The sequence below is a fragment of the Eleutherodactylus coqui genome, chromosome 9 (assembly GCF_035609145.1).
Source record: "Eleutherodactylus coqui strain aEleCoq1 chromosome 9, aEleCoq1.hap1, whole genome shotgun sequence".
Lineage (NCBI taxonomy): Eukaryota > Metazoa > Chordata > Amphibia > Anura > Eleutherodactylidae > Eleutherodactylus > Eleutherodactylus coqui.
In genome coordinates, this window is record NC_089845.1 from 8,266,654 (window position 1) to 8,282,546 (window position 15,893).

The window sequence follows — 15,893 nt, forward strand, 5'->3', positions numbered from 1 at the left end:
TCTTCTCCGCTCGCCATAGATCTTTCTCACGAATAGATTTAATTTTAGCGGACAGAGGGTGTTTGTCTTTTGTTACAGATGCACAAATAGGCCCTGCGACTTGGTCCGATCATGCGCCAGTTTCAGCTACTTTTACGTGGGGTCATGGCATGGGGGGAGCAAAATCTTGGAGAAACAACCTCTTCTTGATGGGGATCCCACAAAATCTGAAGAGAATATCTGAGACCTTGTTGGAATTTCTCTTGATCAATTCCACACCGGAAGTTTCACCTTTTACAATCTGGAACACACATAAGGCCTATATAAGGGGGGTCCTCATTAAGATGTGTGGCAAACACAAAAAAGCAAAGGAGGCTCAAATATCTGAGATCCTCTTACAGATTTCTGAAAAAGAAAAAATTCTCCAATCCTCGACCTCTGACTCAGACCATGCCCAGCTTTTCTTGTTAAGACAGATATTGTGCAATCTCATGTTGGAGAGTTTTGATAAATCTTTGAAGTTCTCTCGGGCTAATTTCTATACATCGTATAACAAACCTTCACGCTTGTTGGCAAAAATTGCGAAAAATAAAGGCTAAGATCCCTTATATTTCATGCACAGATACTCCGAGAGGAATGGTGTTCCACCCAAAACAGATAGCTAACGCCTTTCAAAGTAGATCCTTGAACGAACCCATATCTCACAAAGAAATCTTAGACACTATCAAAATACTAAAATCTCAAAAATCCCCGGGTCCAGATGGATTCTCAAACGAGTATTACAAACACTTTGCAGAAATCCTGACTCCCCACTTGTCCCTAGCATTTAACCAAATCATATCGCAAAGTAAGTTACCATCAGAAATGCTGGAAGCAACAATAATCACTATACCCAAACCAGGTAAGGACCCCTCCATTATATCTAACTATCGACCCATCTCCCTACTAAATTGTGATACAAAACTTTATTCAAAAATGCTGGCCCAACGACTAGAGATGAGCGAACGTACTCGTCCGAGCTTGATACTCGTTCGAGTATTAGCGTGTTCGAGATTCTCGTTACTCGTAACGAGCACCACGCGATGTTCGGGTTACTTTCACTTTCATCTCTGAGACGTTAGCGCGCTTTTCTGGCCAATTAAAAGACAGGGAAGGCATTACAACTTCCCCCTGCGACGTTCAAGCCCTATACCACCCCCCTGCAGTGAGTGGCTGGCGAGATCAGGTGTCACCTGAGTATAAAAATCGGACCCTCCCACGGCTAGCCTCAGATGCGTTGTGACATAGCTGAGGGACAGTGCTATCGTGTTGGAGCTGCTGTAGGGAGAGTGTTAGGAGTTAGTGTAGGCTTCAAGAACCCCAACGGTCCTTCTTAGGGCCACATCTAACCGTGTGCAGTAGTGTGGAGGCTGCTTTTTGCAGTGTTGCACATTTTTATTTTTTGGTATATCGGCCGTGCAGAGCATTGCGCCCTGCAGTAATACTCCAGGGACAGAATTGTGTAGGCAGGGCCAGAAGACATATATTATTGATTGAATATACGCAGTGGTCCTTTTCCAAAAAATATTGGACAAAAAATCTATTTGGCCTGCCTGTCACTGTGCTCAGTGTTCTGGGTCCGTGTGTGCTGGGTGTAGTAGTTCTACAAATAAATACGCAGCCAGCTAAGTGTTACAGCAGGCGTGCACCAAATTATTTCCTGGCGTTCCGTAAGCGAAGTCAGCCTCCAACCACAGGCCAATAGGCGGCACATTTAATTACAGCGTTCTGTTTCTGCACTACTGGTAATACAGCATGCTGAGGGGTAGGGGTAGGCCTAGAGGACGTGGACGCGGGCGAGGACGCGGAGGCCAAAGTCAGGGTGTGGGCACAGGCCGAGCCACTGCGGTGGCCAGGGGTAGAGGCAGGGCCAGACCGAATAATCCACCAACTGGTTCCCAAAGCGCCCCCTCGCGCCATACCACCCTGCAGAGGTCAAGGTGCTCTACGGTGTCGCAGTTTTTCACAGAGACGCCTGACGACCGACGAACTGTGGTGTGCAACCTTTGTCGCGCCAAGATCAGCTGGGGAGGCACCACCACCAGCATGCGCAGGCATATGATGGCCAAGCACCCCACAAGGTGGGACGATGCCCGTTCACCGCCTCCGGTTTGCACCACTGCCTCTCCCCCTGTGCCCCAACCTGCCACTGAGATCCAACCCCCCTCTCAGGACACAGGCAGTACCATCTCCTGGCCTGCACCCACACCCTCACCTCCGCTGTCCTCGGCCCCATCCAGCAATGTCTCTCAGCGTAGCGTCCAGGCGTCGCTAGCGCCACTGTTTGAGCGCAAGTACGACGCCACGCACCCGCACACTCAAGCGTTAAACGTGCACATTGCAAAATTTATCAGCCTAGAGATGCTGCCGTATAGGCTTGTGGAAACGGAGGCTTTCAAAAGCATGATGGCGGCGGCGGCCCCGCGCTACTCGGTTCCCAGTCGGCACTACTTTTCCCGATGTGTCGTCCCAGGCCTGCACGACCACGTCTCCCGCAACATTGTACGCGCACTCACCAACGCGGTTACTGCCAAGGTCCACTTAACAGACACGTGGACAAGCACAGGCGGGCAGGGCCACTATATCTCCCTGACGGCACATTGGGTGAATTTAGTGGAGGCTGGGACAGAGTCAGAGCCTGGGACCGCTCACGTCCTACCCACCCCCAGAATTGCGTGCCCCAGCTCGGTGGTGGTATCTGCGGCGGTGTATGCTTCCTCCACTAAACCACCCTCCTCCTCCTCCTACGCAACCTCCGTCTCGCAATCAAGATGTGTCAGCAGCAGCAGCACGTCGCCAGCAGTCGGTGTCACGCAGCGTGGCAGCACAGCGGTGGGCAAGCGTCAGCAGGCCGTGCTGAAACTACTCAGCTTAGGAGAGAAGAGCCACACGGCCCACGAACTGCTGCAGGGTCTGACAGAGCAGACCGACCGCTGGCTTGCGCTGCTGAGCCTCCAACCGGGCATGGTCGTGTGTGACAACGGCCGTAACCTGGTGGCGGCTCTGCAGCTCGGCAGCCTCACGCACGTGCCATGCCTGGCCCATGTCTTTAATTTGGTGGTTCAGCGCTTTCTGAAAAGCTACCCCCACTTGTCATACCTGCTCGGAAAGGTGCGCCAGCTCTGCGCACATTTCCGCAAATCCCACACGCACGCTGCCACCCTGCGGACACTGCAACATCGGTTTAATCTGCCAGTGCACCGACTGCTGTGCGACGTGCCCACACAGTGGAACTCTACGCTCCACATGTTGGCCAGACTCTATGAGCAGCGTAGAGCTATTGCGGAATACCAACTCCAACATGGGCGGCGCAGTGGGAGTCAGCCTCCTCAATTATTTACAGAAGAGTGGGCCTGGTTGGCAGCCATCTGCCAGGTCCTTGGAAACTTTGAGGAGTCTACCCAGATGGTGAGCGGGGATGCTGCAATCATTAGCGTCACCATTCCTCTGCTATGCCTCTTGAGAAGCTCCCTGCAAAGCATAAAGGCAGACGCTTTTGAATCAGAAACGGAGGCGGGGGAACACAGTATGTCGCTGGATAGTCAGAGCAACCTCATGTCTATATCTCAGCACGTTGAGGAGGAGGGGGAGGAGCATGAGGAGGAGGGGGAAGAGACAGCTTGGCCCACTGCTGAGGGGACAGATGCTGCTTGCCTGTCATCCTTTCAGCATGTATGGCCAGAGGAGGAGGAGGAGGAGGAGGGAGAGGAGCATGAGGAGGAGGGGGAAGAGACAGCTTGGCCCACTGCTGAGGGTACAGATGCAGCTTGCCTGTCATCCTTTCAGCATGTATGGCCTGAGGAGGAGGAGAATCCTGAAAGTGATCTTCCTAGTGAGGACAGCCATGTGTTGCGTACAGGTACCCTGGCACACATGGCTGACTTCATGTTAGGATGCCTTTCTCGTGACCCTCGCGTTACACGCATTCTGGCCACTACGGATTACTGGGTGTACACACTGCTCGACCCACGGTATAAGGAGAGCCTTTCCACTCTCATTCCCGAAGAGGAAAGGGGTTCGAGAATGATGCTATACCACAGGGCGCTGGTGGACAAACTGATGGTAAACTTCCCATCCGACAGCGCTAGTGGCCGAAGGCGCATTTCCGCGGCCCAGGTAGCAGGGGAGGCGCAGAGATCAGGCAGCATGTACAGCGCAGGCAGGGGAACACTCTCTAAGGCCTTTGACAGCTTTATGGCTCCCCAGCAAGACTGTGTCACCGCTCCCCAGTCAAGGCTGAGTCGGCGGGAGCACTGTAAAAGGATGTGAGGGAGTACGTAGCCGATTGCACGACCGTCCTCGGTGACGCCTCTGCCCCCTACAACTACTGGGTCTTGAAGCTGGACACGTGGCCTGAACTCGCGCTGTATGCCCTGGAGGTGCTTGCTTGTCCTGCGGCTAGCGTCTTGTCAGAGAGTGTGTTTAGTGTGGCTGGGGGAATCATGACGGATAAGCATACCCACCTGTCAACCGACAGTGCCGACAGGCTTACACTCATCAAGCTGAACAAAGCCTGGATTTCCCCAGACTTCTCTTCTCCACCAGAGTACAGCAGCGATACATAAACAATACGTAGGCTGCACCCGCGGATGGAAGCATCGTTCTCTATCACCATCCAAAACGGGGACCTTTTTGCTTCATCAATCTGTGTATAATATTCATCCTCCTCCTCCTGCTCCTCCTCCTGAAACCTCACGTAATCACGCCGAACGTGCAATTTTTCTTAGGCCCACAAGGCTCAGTCATATAATTTTTCTAAACAATTTTTATACGTTTCAATGCTCATTAAAGCGTTGAAACTTTCACCTCAACCAATTTTTATTTTAACTGGGCTGCCTCCAGGCCTAGTTACCAATTAAGCCACATAAACCAAAGCGATTAATGGGTTTCACCTGCCCTCTCGGTTGGGCATGGGCAATTTTTCTCAGGTACATTAGTACTGTTGGTACACCAATTTTTGTGGGCCCTCGCCTACAGTGTAATCCAATTAATTTTTAGCCCACCTGCATTACAGCTGACGTAACATCAGCTGTGATGGGCAATGCAATGGGATATTTTTATGTACCGCCGGTGGCTTCCTGGCACCCACCCATGCTGTGGGTCCACAGGGAGTTGTAAATGCATCTGTGTCCACTTCTAAAGAACCCCAGTCTGACTGGGGCATGCAGTGTGGGCCGAAGCCCACCTGCATTTCATCTGACGTTAGCTCTGCTGTCCAGGGCACTGCAATGGGATACATTTATGTACAGCGGGTGGGTTCCAGGGAGCCACCCATGCTGTGGGTGCACACGGAATTCCCATTGCGGAGTTGGAGATTCCCAGTTGTACCTGCCTGTGACTATTTATAAAAAAACGCGGTCTGACTGGGGCATGCAGACGCCTTGACAGAATGAATAGTGTGTGGCACATAGGTTCCCCATTGCTATGCCCACGTGTGCAGCTCCAGATGGAGGTAGCACAGGATTGGATTTCTCATTGCTTCTGTACAGCATTGTGGGCTATCGCCCCGCCCCTTTTAAAGAGGGTCGCTGCCTAGCCGTGCCAACCCTCTGCAGTGTGTGCCTGCGGTTCCTCTGGCAGACGCACTTATAAATAGACATGAGTGTGGCGTGGCATGAGGGCAGCTGAAGGCTGGGCAGGGACAGTTTGGTGTGCGCTGTGGACACTGGGTCGTGGGGGGGGGGCAGCATGTAACCCAGGAGAAGTGGCAGCGGAGTGTCATGCAGGCAGTGATTGTGCTTTGTTGGAGGTAGTGTGGTGCTTAGCTAAGGTATCCATTGCTAATGAGAGCTTTTCAGAAGTAAAAGTTGTTGGGGGGGGCCCACTCTTGCCGCTATTGTGGCTTAATAGTGGGACCTGTGAACTTGAGATGCAGCCCAACATGTAGCCCCTCGCCTGCCCTATCCGTTTCTGTGTCGTTCCCATCACTTTCTTGAATTGCCCAGGTTTTCACAAATGAAAACCTTAGCGAGCATCGGCGATATACAAAAATGCTCGGGTCGCCCATTGACTTCAATGGGGTTCGTTACTCGAAACGAATCCTCGAGCATCGTGAAAAGTTCGTCTCGAGTAACGAGCACCCGAGCATTTTGGTGCTCGCTCATCTCTACCAACGACTGTTGAAAAGAGAGGTGAGATTCAACGAGAATTTCCTTTCCAATGACAAGCATTTCCTATCTGGGGATAAACCTTTGCCTCCCCCTCTCAGAATTGGTCCCTAACAACTTTCTTCTGTTATTACAAGAACTACAAAAAGAACTGGATACTCTTAAACAACAACAAAACTCGTTGCTGGGCCGTATAATATTATATAAAATGCTAATCCTCCCCAAAGCACTATATTATTTCCGTACTCTACCGATACCAATTCCTCATACCATTCTAGCAAGGTTTCAGAAACAACTAACAAATTACATTTGGTTGGGAAAACCCCCTAGGGTGGCTCGTTCAATCCTGTTTCTCCATAGGACTCAAGGAGGAGTGGACCTACCTAACTTGGAAGCATATTGCAACGCGATACTTATAAAACAATCCTTACCCTGGCTGTCCCATGTCTCGGGGATCAGCTGGCCTACTTTAGAATCAGAAACAGGAGAGGTGCGTTCCCTATCTTCTCTGATATGTGCAAAACTAATAAGAACCAAACTTTGCACGACTGCAGGAATGTCAACTAAATCTTCTTCATCTTTACCGATAGTAGCAACCTTAGAGGCCTGGGGCGATCTCTTAAAAACAGCGGACAAGAAAATATCTTGCCATCTAAAACAAATCCCCTTAGAAACCCTAAAGATTTTCATCCATGGCATACGAACCACCACATGGTCGAAAGCAGGAATTAAATTCATTTCAGATTTATTTGACAATGATACCCTTAGACCATTCGAGACCCTAGCTCAGAAATATAACCTAACAACCTCGGAAATATTTAAATACTTGCAGATACGCTCCTTTCTCCAGAAAAATCCCATCAACTTAATCAGATTTTCTAAAACGATAGTCGCAAGTTTAAACAACACCACACAAAATAAAAACCTCGAAGCAAAGACCACATATAATATGTTAGCAGGGGACATGAAAGAAAGAAAAAAATGCCACCTCCTAAACTGGGAGAAAGAGCTGTCTTCCAAATTCGCAACCAAAAACTGGCTTAACTCCTTCAAATGGGCAAAACAAGCCTCGAAATCGGCTAATCTGATAGAGGTTCACCTGAAAGTATTAACTAGGTGGTACCTCACCCCGCTACAACTTAAGATCAGACATATATCCCCTGACGCCTTTTGTTGGAGAGGATGTGGGCGCGAAGGAACACTATTATACACCTTCTGCTCATGTCCTCTAATTTTAAATTTTGGAGTGAAGTGTTTACTAAATTACCCAATTCCAAAAAACCCAGCAGTAGCTCTTTTGCTGCTAAATCTAGAAGAAGTAAGAGCAAATCACAGAAAACTGATTGCCCACATCCTGATGAGTGCCAAGGTGTTCGTTGCCAGAAGTTGGAGAACTAAGGTGCCCCCTGAAATACGAGACCTTATCCACATGATTTCAGAACACAGCATTTATGGGAAAATCTTCGCTATAAGAAATAATGCCTTAGGTAAATACGAGCCGGGGTGGAGCAGTTGGAACAAAATGTTCCCGTCGCGATGTCACTTCTGTTATATTTTGTCTCCTCATTTACTGATTCCTATATATGTACCTTCTTGCCTTTACTTATATATGGTACAAAATGGAAACCTTTTTGTTTATCTCTCATAGTAGATCCATATGCAACACGTCTTGCATTCTCATTATATGATGTAACAGTGGATGTATTTGCATTTCTACCAATCATTTCAATAAAAACTTATTGATTAAAAAAAAAAAAACCTAAGAAATAATATAATTGATATCACTGCGTTCATAAGTCCAAATATTAAAATATTGCACTTTCCCCTAGTAGCAAACATTGTGCAAAAATTAACAAAATACCAGATTTGTGTGCGTGTATTTGTGGGGGGTGTTATCAATCTGAGGAAATGGAAAAATAAAGCAATTTAAAGCATACCCGCATTTTCAGGTGACTTTTTATAACCAGCTGCTGTGTGGACACAAGGAATAACACTATTCTGGCCATAATAGGACCTGTATCTTCCCCATTTTCCCTGGGCAGGGTGTATCTGATTCTCCATCTCCTCAGAACCGATGATGGAGGCTTCTGCTCTGCTGTGTGTACTGTGTTGTACAGACTATTCTCAGAGAGCTGCAGTGATCTTGCTTTCTATCCATGTCACATACACAACACATCATCTAGGGGTGTGCAGGGGTGTAAACTGCTCAAGATCTTACCATTACCTCTACTTGCAGCTCTCCATGTTGGGGTGTCTTTCCTTCTCCCTCTTCTGCGCTCTCTGCTTACAGTTCAGTGAGCAGGATGACTCCTCACGCAGCTCTGCTGCCCGAGTGTCCCCAGACAGTGGGGACTAAGGTCAGGGGAAATGAGACCGCATTTAAGAGGGACTCTTCAGCACAAAAATGTCCTTTTGGGTAAATAAAGTGCATCCCAGTTTGGCTATCACACCGGCTGTCCTGTAGGCACAAATTGTTTTACAAAAATATAAAACATTTTTTTGATGCGTTTCTAATTTTTCAAAGTAGTAAAACCTACAAACCTACAAACCCTATATCTGGCATTGTTCTAATGGGGGTGACATGCAGAATAAAGTGAGCGTGGCACTGGTACTGCAGCATGAGCGCAGTCACACCCAAGGCATTGGCACACGGTGTGTTTACTGCTTCTTCTCACTTAAGTATATTGTTTCAACAAATGATTGAGTGATGCGCTAAATGGCACCATTTAAAGCAAGTCTTCTCCCAAAAAGCAATTCCTCATGGAAAGTCAATGGAAAAATGGAAAATAAAAAACTTATAACGTATGTTAAAAGGCACCAATGGAAATTACAAAAACGCCATATGGACAATCATCCTGCTAGTCAGTGGGGAAAATCGTTGTGATGCCGTTGTCATATGGGCAGACATCATTATTCTGTAGGACCCAGACTACAACACAAGCCCCATTCCTGAAGCCGTCGTGGCCCGAATGGACAATAACGGTATAATAAGCTATAGTACATGACACATCCGTGCATCAAACATTAACGTGATCTTGTACATCTTCTAGGATGCCATGCCCCATGAATTCCGCTGTTGTTCTTGCCTCATACGCTGTGCAATGTAAGTAACTTCCTTTACTTCAGTGTCTATGAAATTAAAGGGTTTGTTTCCCAAAAGAAAAACGCTATCTCTGCATAGGATAGAGGATAACGAGCCACTGGCTGGGGGTCTGATTGCTGGAAGCCCCACTAATCAGGACAACGGGGATCCCGGAGTGGCACCCCAGATGGGCACTACTGTTTCATGCATTTCAGTGGGACCGAAGGCTTGGACTTGTCCGTCAGCCCCCCCTGCTGAATTCATCCTGGTGTCTTGGGAGCGCTCGTTCTCATGATTGATGGCACCTCCAGCGATCAGCCTGTTATCCCGTATCTCACAGCTAGGGGGTGACTACATCTTTTGCTGGCACAACGTCTTTAATTGTAGGTCTTTAGGGAGTGCTAAGTCTCTTCATGGGGAATGCCGCTAAGTGTACAATGCTGAGCATTAGAACATTTGTACAATATGTTGCTGATTAAAGTTGACTCTTCCTGCATTCTCATCGTTGCCAGCTATCCTGGTAAGTTTTTGCTTTTTCTGCATACTTCTTGTGATTCTCTGTTTGCACCCGGCCGCCTTTTATAAATATAGATCCGGATTTATTAAAGGGGGTCTGCCATCCTCATGGGCCCGTAGTGTAGTCAGGTTAGTCTTGGGCCTCATGCAATGTTAGTACTTGGTCAGCGCACGGTTTCCACTGCGCGTGTGTGCGATTTTTGTACGTCTTTGGTGCGTTTTCCGTCGGTGTCATACTGATGTCCATGTTGCTTCCATATTCACTGCGTATTTGTTCGCAGACAAATCGAATCACTTGTTTTGCCCACTGACGGTGAATATGCAAACAACAGCGTATTTGCTGCATTTCTACACAATCCCATAGAGTTTAATGGCCAAAGTAGAGCATGCTGCTGTCTTGTTTTTATGTAAAACCACATGTCTGAATGAACCACTGCTAATCACTGGTCTTGTATGCTGTCCGTATTACGTCTCTAAAACTGTGGACATAATATGAACAGAACATTTGTTGTCCCTCCCACTGGTCTCCGAGGTTCAGTAGCTCCGCTGCGCATCCTGCCTTCCTCGGCCGCTGACAGAACATAACTTGCTGGTTGCGGGATCGATAAATCCCACCTTCAGGAAGTGATGGCTCTGGTTCAGCCAGCACTGCTCTAAGCCAATCAGTGCAGCTCTCACTGAACCAACACGACTGCTGTAGTTAGTTCAGCGAGCGCTGCTCTCAGCTAATAGCTGCTGTCCCGTTGGTTCAGCGAGCGCTGCACTGAATAGCAAAGAACAGCGCTTGCTGAACCAATCATAGCCACCCCTTCCTGGAAGCGAGATTTATGAATCCCACTACCAGCAAGTGATCTGTCGGCGGCCAAAGAGTGGAGTACGTGCAGAGGAGCTACAGAACCTCGGAGAACAGCTGAAGGGACAGGGATCCAGACCGCACTAGCTAGGTAATTAAAATAAGACCTAGTGCCTCGTTTGGGGCAAATTTAATATAAGACGGGGTCTTATTTTCAAGAAACACGATAACAGTTGCCTTGTCAATCCCATATTTGGTCATTTTTTCAATAAATATGGTATGAAATACTTTGTCCAATGCTTTGCTAAAGTCAAGATAAACTATATCTACTGCAATTCACTGTTCAACCCAGTCGGTGATTTTGTCATAGAAGGAAATTAGATTAGTCTGGCATGACTTGTTTCTTACAAACCCATTCCAACTCTGGTTAATTACTCCATTATCCTCCAAGCACTTGCATACATGCAGTTTTAATAATCTGTTCAGAGGGTTTTCCCGGTATAGAAGTCAGGCTCACAGGCCTGTAGTTTCCTGGATCCATCTTCTTCCTTTTTTTTAAGATAGGGACAACCTTTTCCCTTTTCCAATCGTCTGGGACTACTCCTGTTCTCCAGGAATTTTCAAAGATTATGGCGAGTGGTTCAGCAATCACCTCCGCTGCTTCCCTCAGTATCCTAGGATGTAATTCATCTGGACCTGGAGACTTGGATTCATTTAAGTTAGCTATGTGTTTCCTCACCATCTCTCGGCTTAACCTCCCCTTTATCTCCAAACTATTGGAACGCCTGGTTTACTTCCGCCTTGTAAGCTATCTATCAGAAAACTCTCTTCTAGACCCCCTACAGTCCGACTTTCGGCCCCTACACTCGACAGAAACTGCCCTTACAAGGGTGTCAAACGACCTCCTGACAGCCAAATCGAGGGGTGATTACTCCCTACTGATCCTCCTCGACCTCTCCACAGAATTCGACACTGTTGACCACAAATTCCTCCTCAGTATGCTTTGCTCCATCAGCCTAAAGGACACTGCTCTCTCCTGGTTCTCCTCCTACCTATCTGACCGCTCATTCAGCGTCTCGTTTGCTGGTTCTACCTCCCCTCCTCTTCCTCTTGCTGTTGGGGCCCCCAGGGCTTGGTCCTCAGCCCCCTCCTCTCCTTTTCCCTTTTTCTGTTGGGGTTCCCCAGGGCTTGGTCCCTCAGCCTCCTCCTCTCCTTTTCCCGTTTTCTATTGGGGTCCCCCAGGGCTTGGTCCTCAGCCCCCTCCTCTCCTATTCCATTTGATGTTTGGATCCTCTAGGGCTCGGTTCTCGGCCCCCTCCTCTTCTCCATCTACACAGCCCCCATTAGACAGACCATCAGTAGTTTTTGCTTTCGGTACCATCTCTATGCTGATGATACCCAGCTATGCACCTCTTCCTGTGATATCACAATACCATTCCTTCAGAATGCCACTGACTATCTGTCTGCTGTCTCTAACACTATGTCCTCTCACTACCTAAAACTGAACCTCTCAAAAACTGACCACCTCCTGTTTCCGCTGTCTACTAACCGACCTCATCCTGACATCTCCATCTCAGTGTGTGGCACCATAACTCCCAGCACGCCCATTGTCTTGGGGTTATATTCGACTCCAATCTCTACTTTACCCCCCCCCCCCCCCCCGTCCAATCTCTTGCCCGAACATGTCAGCTGCACCTCAAGAACATCGCGAGAATCCGCTCTTTTCTCACTGTGGACACGCTAAAAATGCTCACTGCCGCCCTCATCCACTCCCGGCTTGATTATTACAACTCACTGCTGATCGGCCTCCCCTGCACCAGACTCTACCCTCTCCAATCCATCCTGAATGCGGGAGCCAGGCTCCTCTTCCTGTCCAGTCACTACTCGGATGCCTCTGCCCTGTGCCAGTCACTGCACTGGCTGCCCGTTAAATACAGAATACAATTCAAACTCACCAGCTTCATCCATAAAGCTCTCCACCACGTTGCGCTACATTGCCTCCCTCATCACAATCCATCATCCAGCCCACGCCCTCTGCTACACTAACGAAATCAGACTGAGTGCCCCTTTAATTTGAACCTTTCTTTCCCGGCTCCAAGACTTCTCCAGAGCAGCACCTGTCCTCTGGAGCGCGCTACCCAAAACTATCCGGGCAATCCATGACTCACAAAACTTCAGGCGTGCCTTAAAAAGGCACCTCTTCAGGGAGGCATACCACATCCCCTAACCGTACCCCCCTGATAAATGCTTCCTGTCCTAGTGACTGCAATCCCTGCCAGCCACTATCAACTGCCCACTGCAGTCATACTGGTTCAGTCACTATATGGCCTGACCATTGTCTGTGTGTATAGCATCCCACACTCTCCACCCCGCCATACCGTGCACATCTCCACCCCGCCATACCGTGCACATCTCCACCCCGCCATACCGTGCACATCTCCACCCCGCCATACCGTGCACATCTCCACCCCGCCATACCGTGCACATCTCCACCCCGCCATACCGTGCACATCTCCACCCCGCCATACCGTGCACATCTCCACCCCGCCATACCGTGCACATCTCCACCCCGCCATACCGTGCACATCTCCACCCCGCCATACCGTGCACATCTCCACCCCGCCATACCGTGCACATCTCCACCCCGCCGTACCGTGCACATCTCCACCCCGCCGTACCGTGCACATCTCCACCCCGCCGTACCGTGCACATCTCCACCCCTCCGTACCGTGCACATCTCCACCCCTCCGTACCGTGCACATCTCCACCCCTCCGTACCGTGCACATCTCCACCCCTCCGTACCGTGCACATCTCCACCCCTCCGTACCGTGCACATCTCCACCCCTCCGTACCGTGCACATCTCCACCCCTCCGTACCGTGCACATCTCCACCCCTCCGTACCGTGCACATCTCCACCCCTCCGTACCGTGCACATCTCCACCCCTCCGTACCGTGCACATCTCCACCCCTCCGTACCGTGCACATCTCCACCCCGCCGTACCGTGCACATCTCCACCCCGCCGTACCGTGCACATCTCCACCCCGCCGTACCGTGCACATCTCCACCCCGCCGTACCGTGCACATCTCCACCCCGCCGTACCGTGCACATCTCCAGCCCGCCTTACGGCGCACATCTCCAGCCCGCCATACGGCGCACATCTCCAGCCCGCCATACGGCGCACATCTCCAGCCCGCCATACGGCGCACATCTCCAGCCCGCCATACGGCGCACATCTCCAGCCCGCCATACGGCGCACATCTCCAGCCCGCCATACGGCGCACATCTCCAGCCCGCCATACGGCGCACATCTCCAGCCCGCCATACGGCGCACATCTCCAGCCCGCCATACGGCGCACATCTCCAGCCCGCCATACGGCGCACATCTCCAGCCCGCCATACGGCGCACATCTCCAGCCCGCCATACGGCGCACATCTCCAGCCCGCCATAAGGCGCACATCTCCAGCCCGCCATACGGCGCACATCTCCAGCCCGCCATACGGCGCACATCTCCAGCCCGCCATACGGCGCACATCTCCAGCCCGCCATACGGCGCACATCTCCAGCCCGCCATACGGCGCACATCTCCACCCCCCCATACGGCGCACATCTCCACCTCCGCCGTACCGTGCACATCTCCAGCCCGCCGTACCGTGCACATCTCCAGCCCGCCATACGGCGCACATCTCCAGCCCGCCATACGGCGCACATCTCCAGCCCGCCATACGGCGCACATCTCCAGCCCGCCATACGGCGCACATCTCCACCTCCGCCATACGGCGCACATCTCCACCTCCGCCATACCGCGCACATCTCTACCCCACCATACCGCGCACATCTCTACCCCGCCATACCTTCTGTACCTCCCATTATCTGTAGTATGTAAGCTCATTGGAGCAGGACCCTCAACCCTACTGTGTGCATCAACTGATCACTACATGCAACTGGGGTTTTGTTTTTATTCCCCCCGTCTTGTATGCGCTGCGGAATATGTTGGCGCTGTATAAATAAAGATTATTATATTATCACCTCTAGAACCCTGTTCCATCTTCTTATTCCATGGTCATCTACTGGGAGAATGGATGAGAAGACCACCTGAGCTCCTAGTTCCTTCACCATCTTTCTGAGGTCTTCAAAGTTTCTGCATATAGTTGCTAGGTCCTTCTTTGCAGTGCCATTTGTCCCTACATGTATTAGTAGGAATAGGTGGTCTGTAGGACTGAAGAGTCTGGACATCCCATCAGACACATCTTTGATTTGTGCCCCTGGGAGACAGCAGCCCTCTCGTGAGGTTATGTCAGGTCTGCAGACAGCGGCCTCTGTTCCTCTCAGTAGGGAATCCACCACAACCAGCGCTCCTCTCCTCCTCTTCACAACAGCACTTCTTTTTCTCCATCCAAGAGGATTCTGGGTGCACATGTGACAAATAAATGACTCCTTTTTGACACTAGTAAAGTGATGCGAGTGCTTTCATAACTTCACCCGGCATAGTGCATAGCTGTACTCCTTGGAGCATTGTAAGATTCCATGAGTTGCGCCTCTTCAGTAAGAACCAGCGGCGTCCAAAGCCTTGTATCCAGTACTAAGTAGGGGCAGGAAGCCTGACACAGCTCGCTCTCCTTCTTTTCCAACCAATGTTTCAAGGCTTCTCTATGGGTGCGGCATTGATTTACAGGGTAGTTACTTCCAGTAGGTGGCACTAAAGTGACCGCTTTCTTCTGGTTGGGGGAGAGCTAATTTGCATGCCTTTAACCATGAAGTATTGGGTGTGGGATTCCATGCCAGCTAGATCTAGTCGGAACCATTACCCCCTTAGAGATCGATGTGGCATGTACCAAGCTTACAGAAAAGTCATTTGTCAGTAATGTTACAGTGCGGGAATCACCGCAGCCTTAGATTATGTCCACACGGCATTTACGGGACACGCTACGCAGGTGACATCTTACCATCTCATCCACACGTTGTGGGAAGCGCAGCGTCTTTGACATAAGGTGGACATTTTACACCTGTAGCTTCTTCATTTATGCTGCAATATTTTCAGCATGGATTTAAAGGAGTGATGTCATGTTACAATACTTGCGCCAAAATCAACGTGTTAGATGCAGATTGTAATGCGGACTTTGAGTGCTGAGGTGAGTGATTGGCTGCAGCAGCCTGTGACTTTGTTCTGAAAAAATGTACTCCTTGCTGCTGCATGCAGGCCATGATCGCTGATAGATTTTGTCAGTTTCTACCTGTTTTTCTTGGTACTTTCAGTGTGTGGTGCAGGAGCTGGCTGCAGGTCAAGCACGTGTTGCATTAGCCTATGGCTGGCGGCCAATTCTTAACCTATTTAATGCCTCCTAGTTTAACATAAAGCACCAAAAAAAGCCTCA

General features: G+C 49.9%; 1 protein-coding gene across 5 annotated transcripts in view; it reads left to right on the plus strand.

Annotated features, from left to right (window-relative positions):
* The window catches only part of PTPN3 (protein tyrosine phosphatase non-receptor type 3), a 318,436-nt gene that overhangs the window by 127,715 nt on the left and 174,828 nt on the right, over window positions 1-15,893 (plus strand). For 4 of the 5 annotated variants that reach the window (XM_066579095.1, XM_066579096.1, XM_066579097.1 and 1 more), the window contains one exon: window positions 9,176-9,228. In XM_066579095.1, coding sequence (XP_066435192.1) covers window positions 9,176-9,228 — 53 coding nt within the window. Of the gene's footprint in view, window positions 1-9,175; window positions 9,229-15,893 lie in introns of those variants that run through there. The other variant, XM_066579098.1, reaches the window with a different exon arrangement.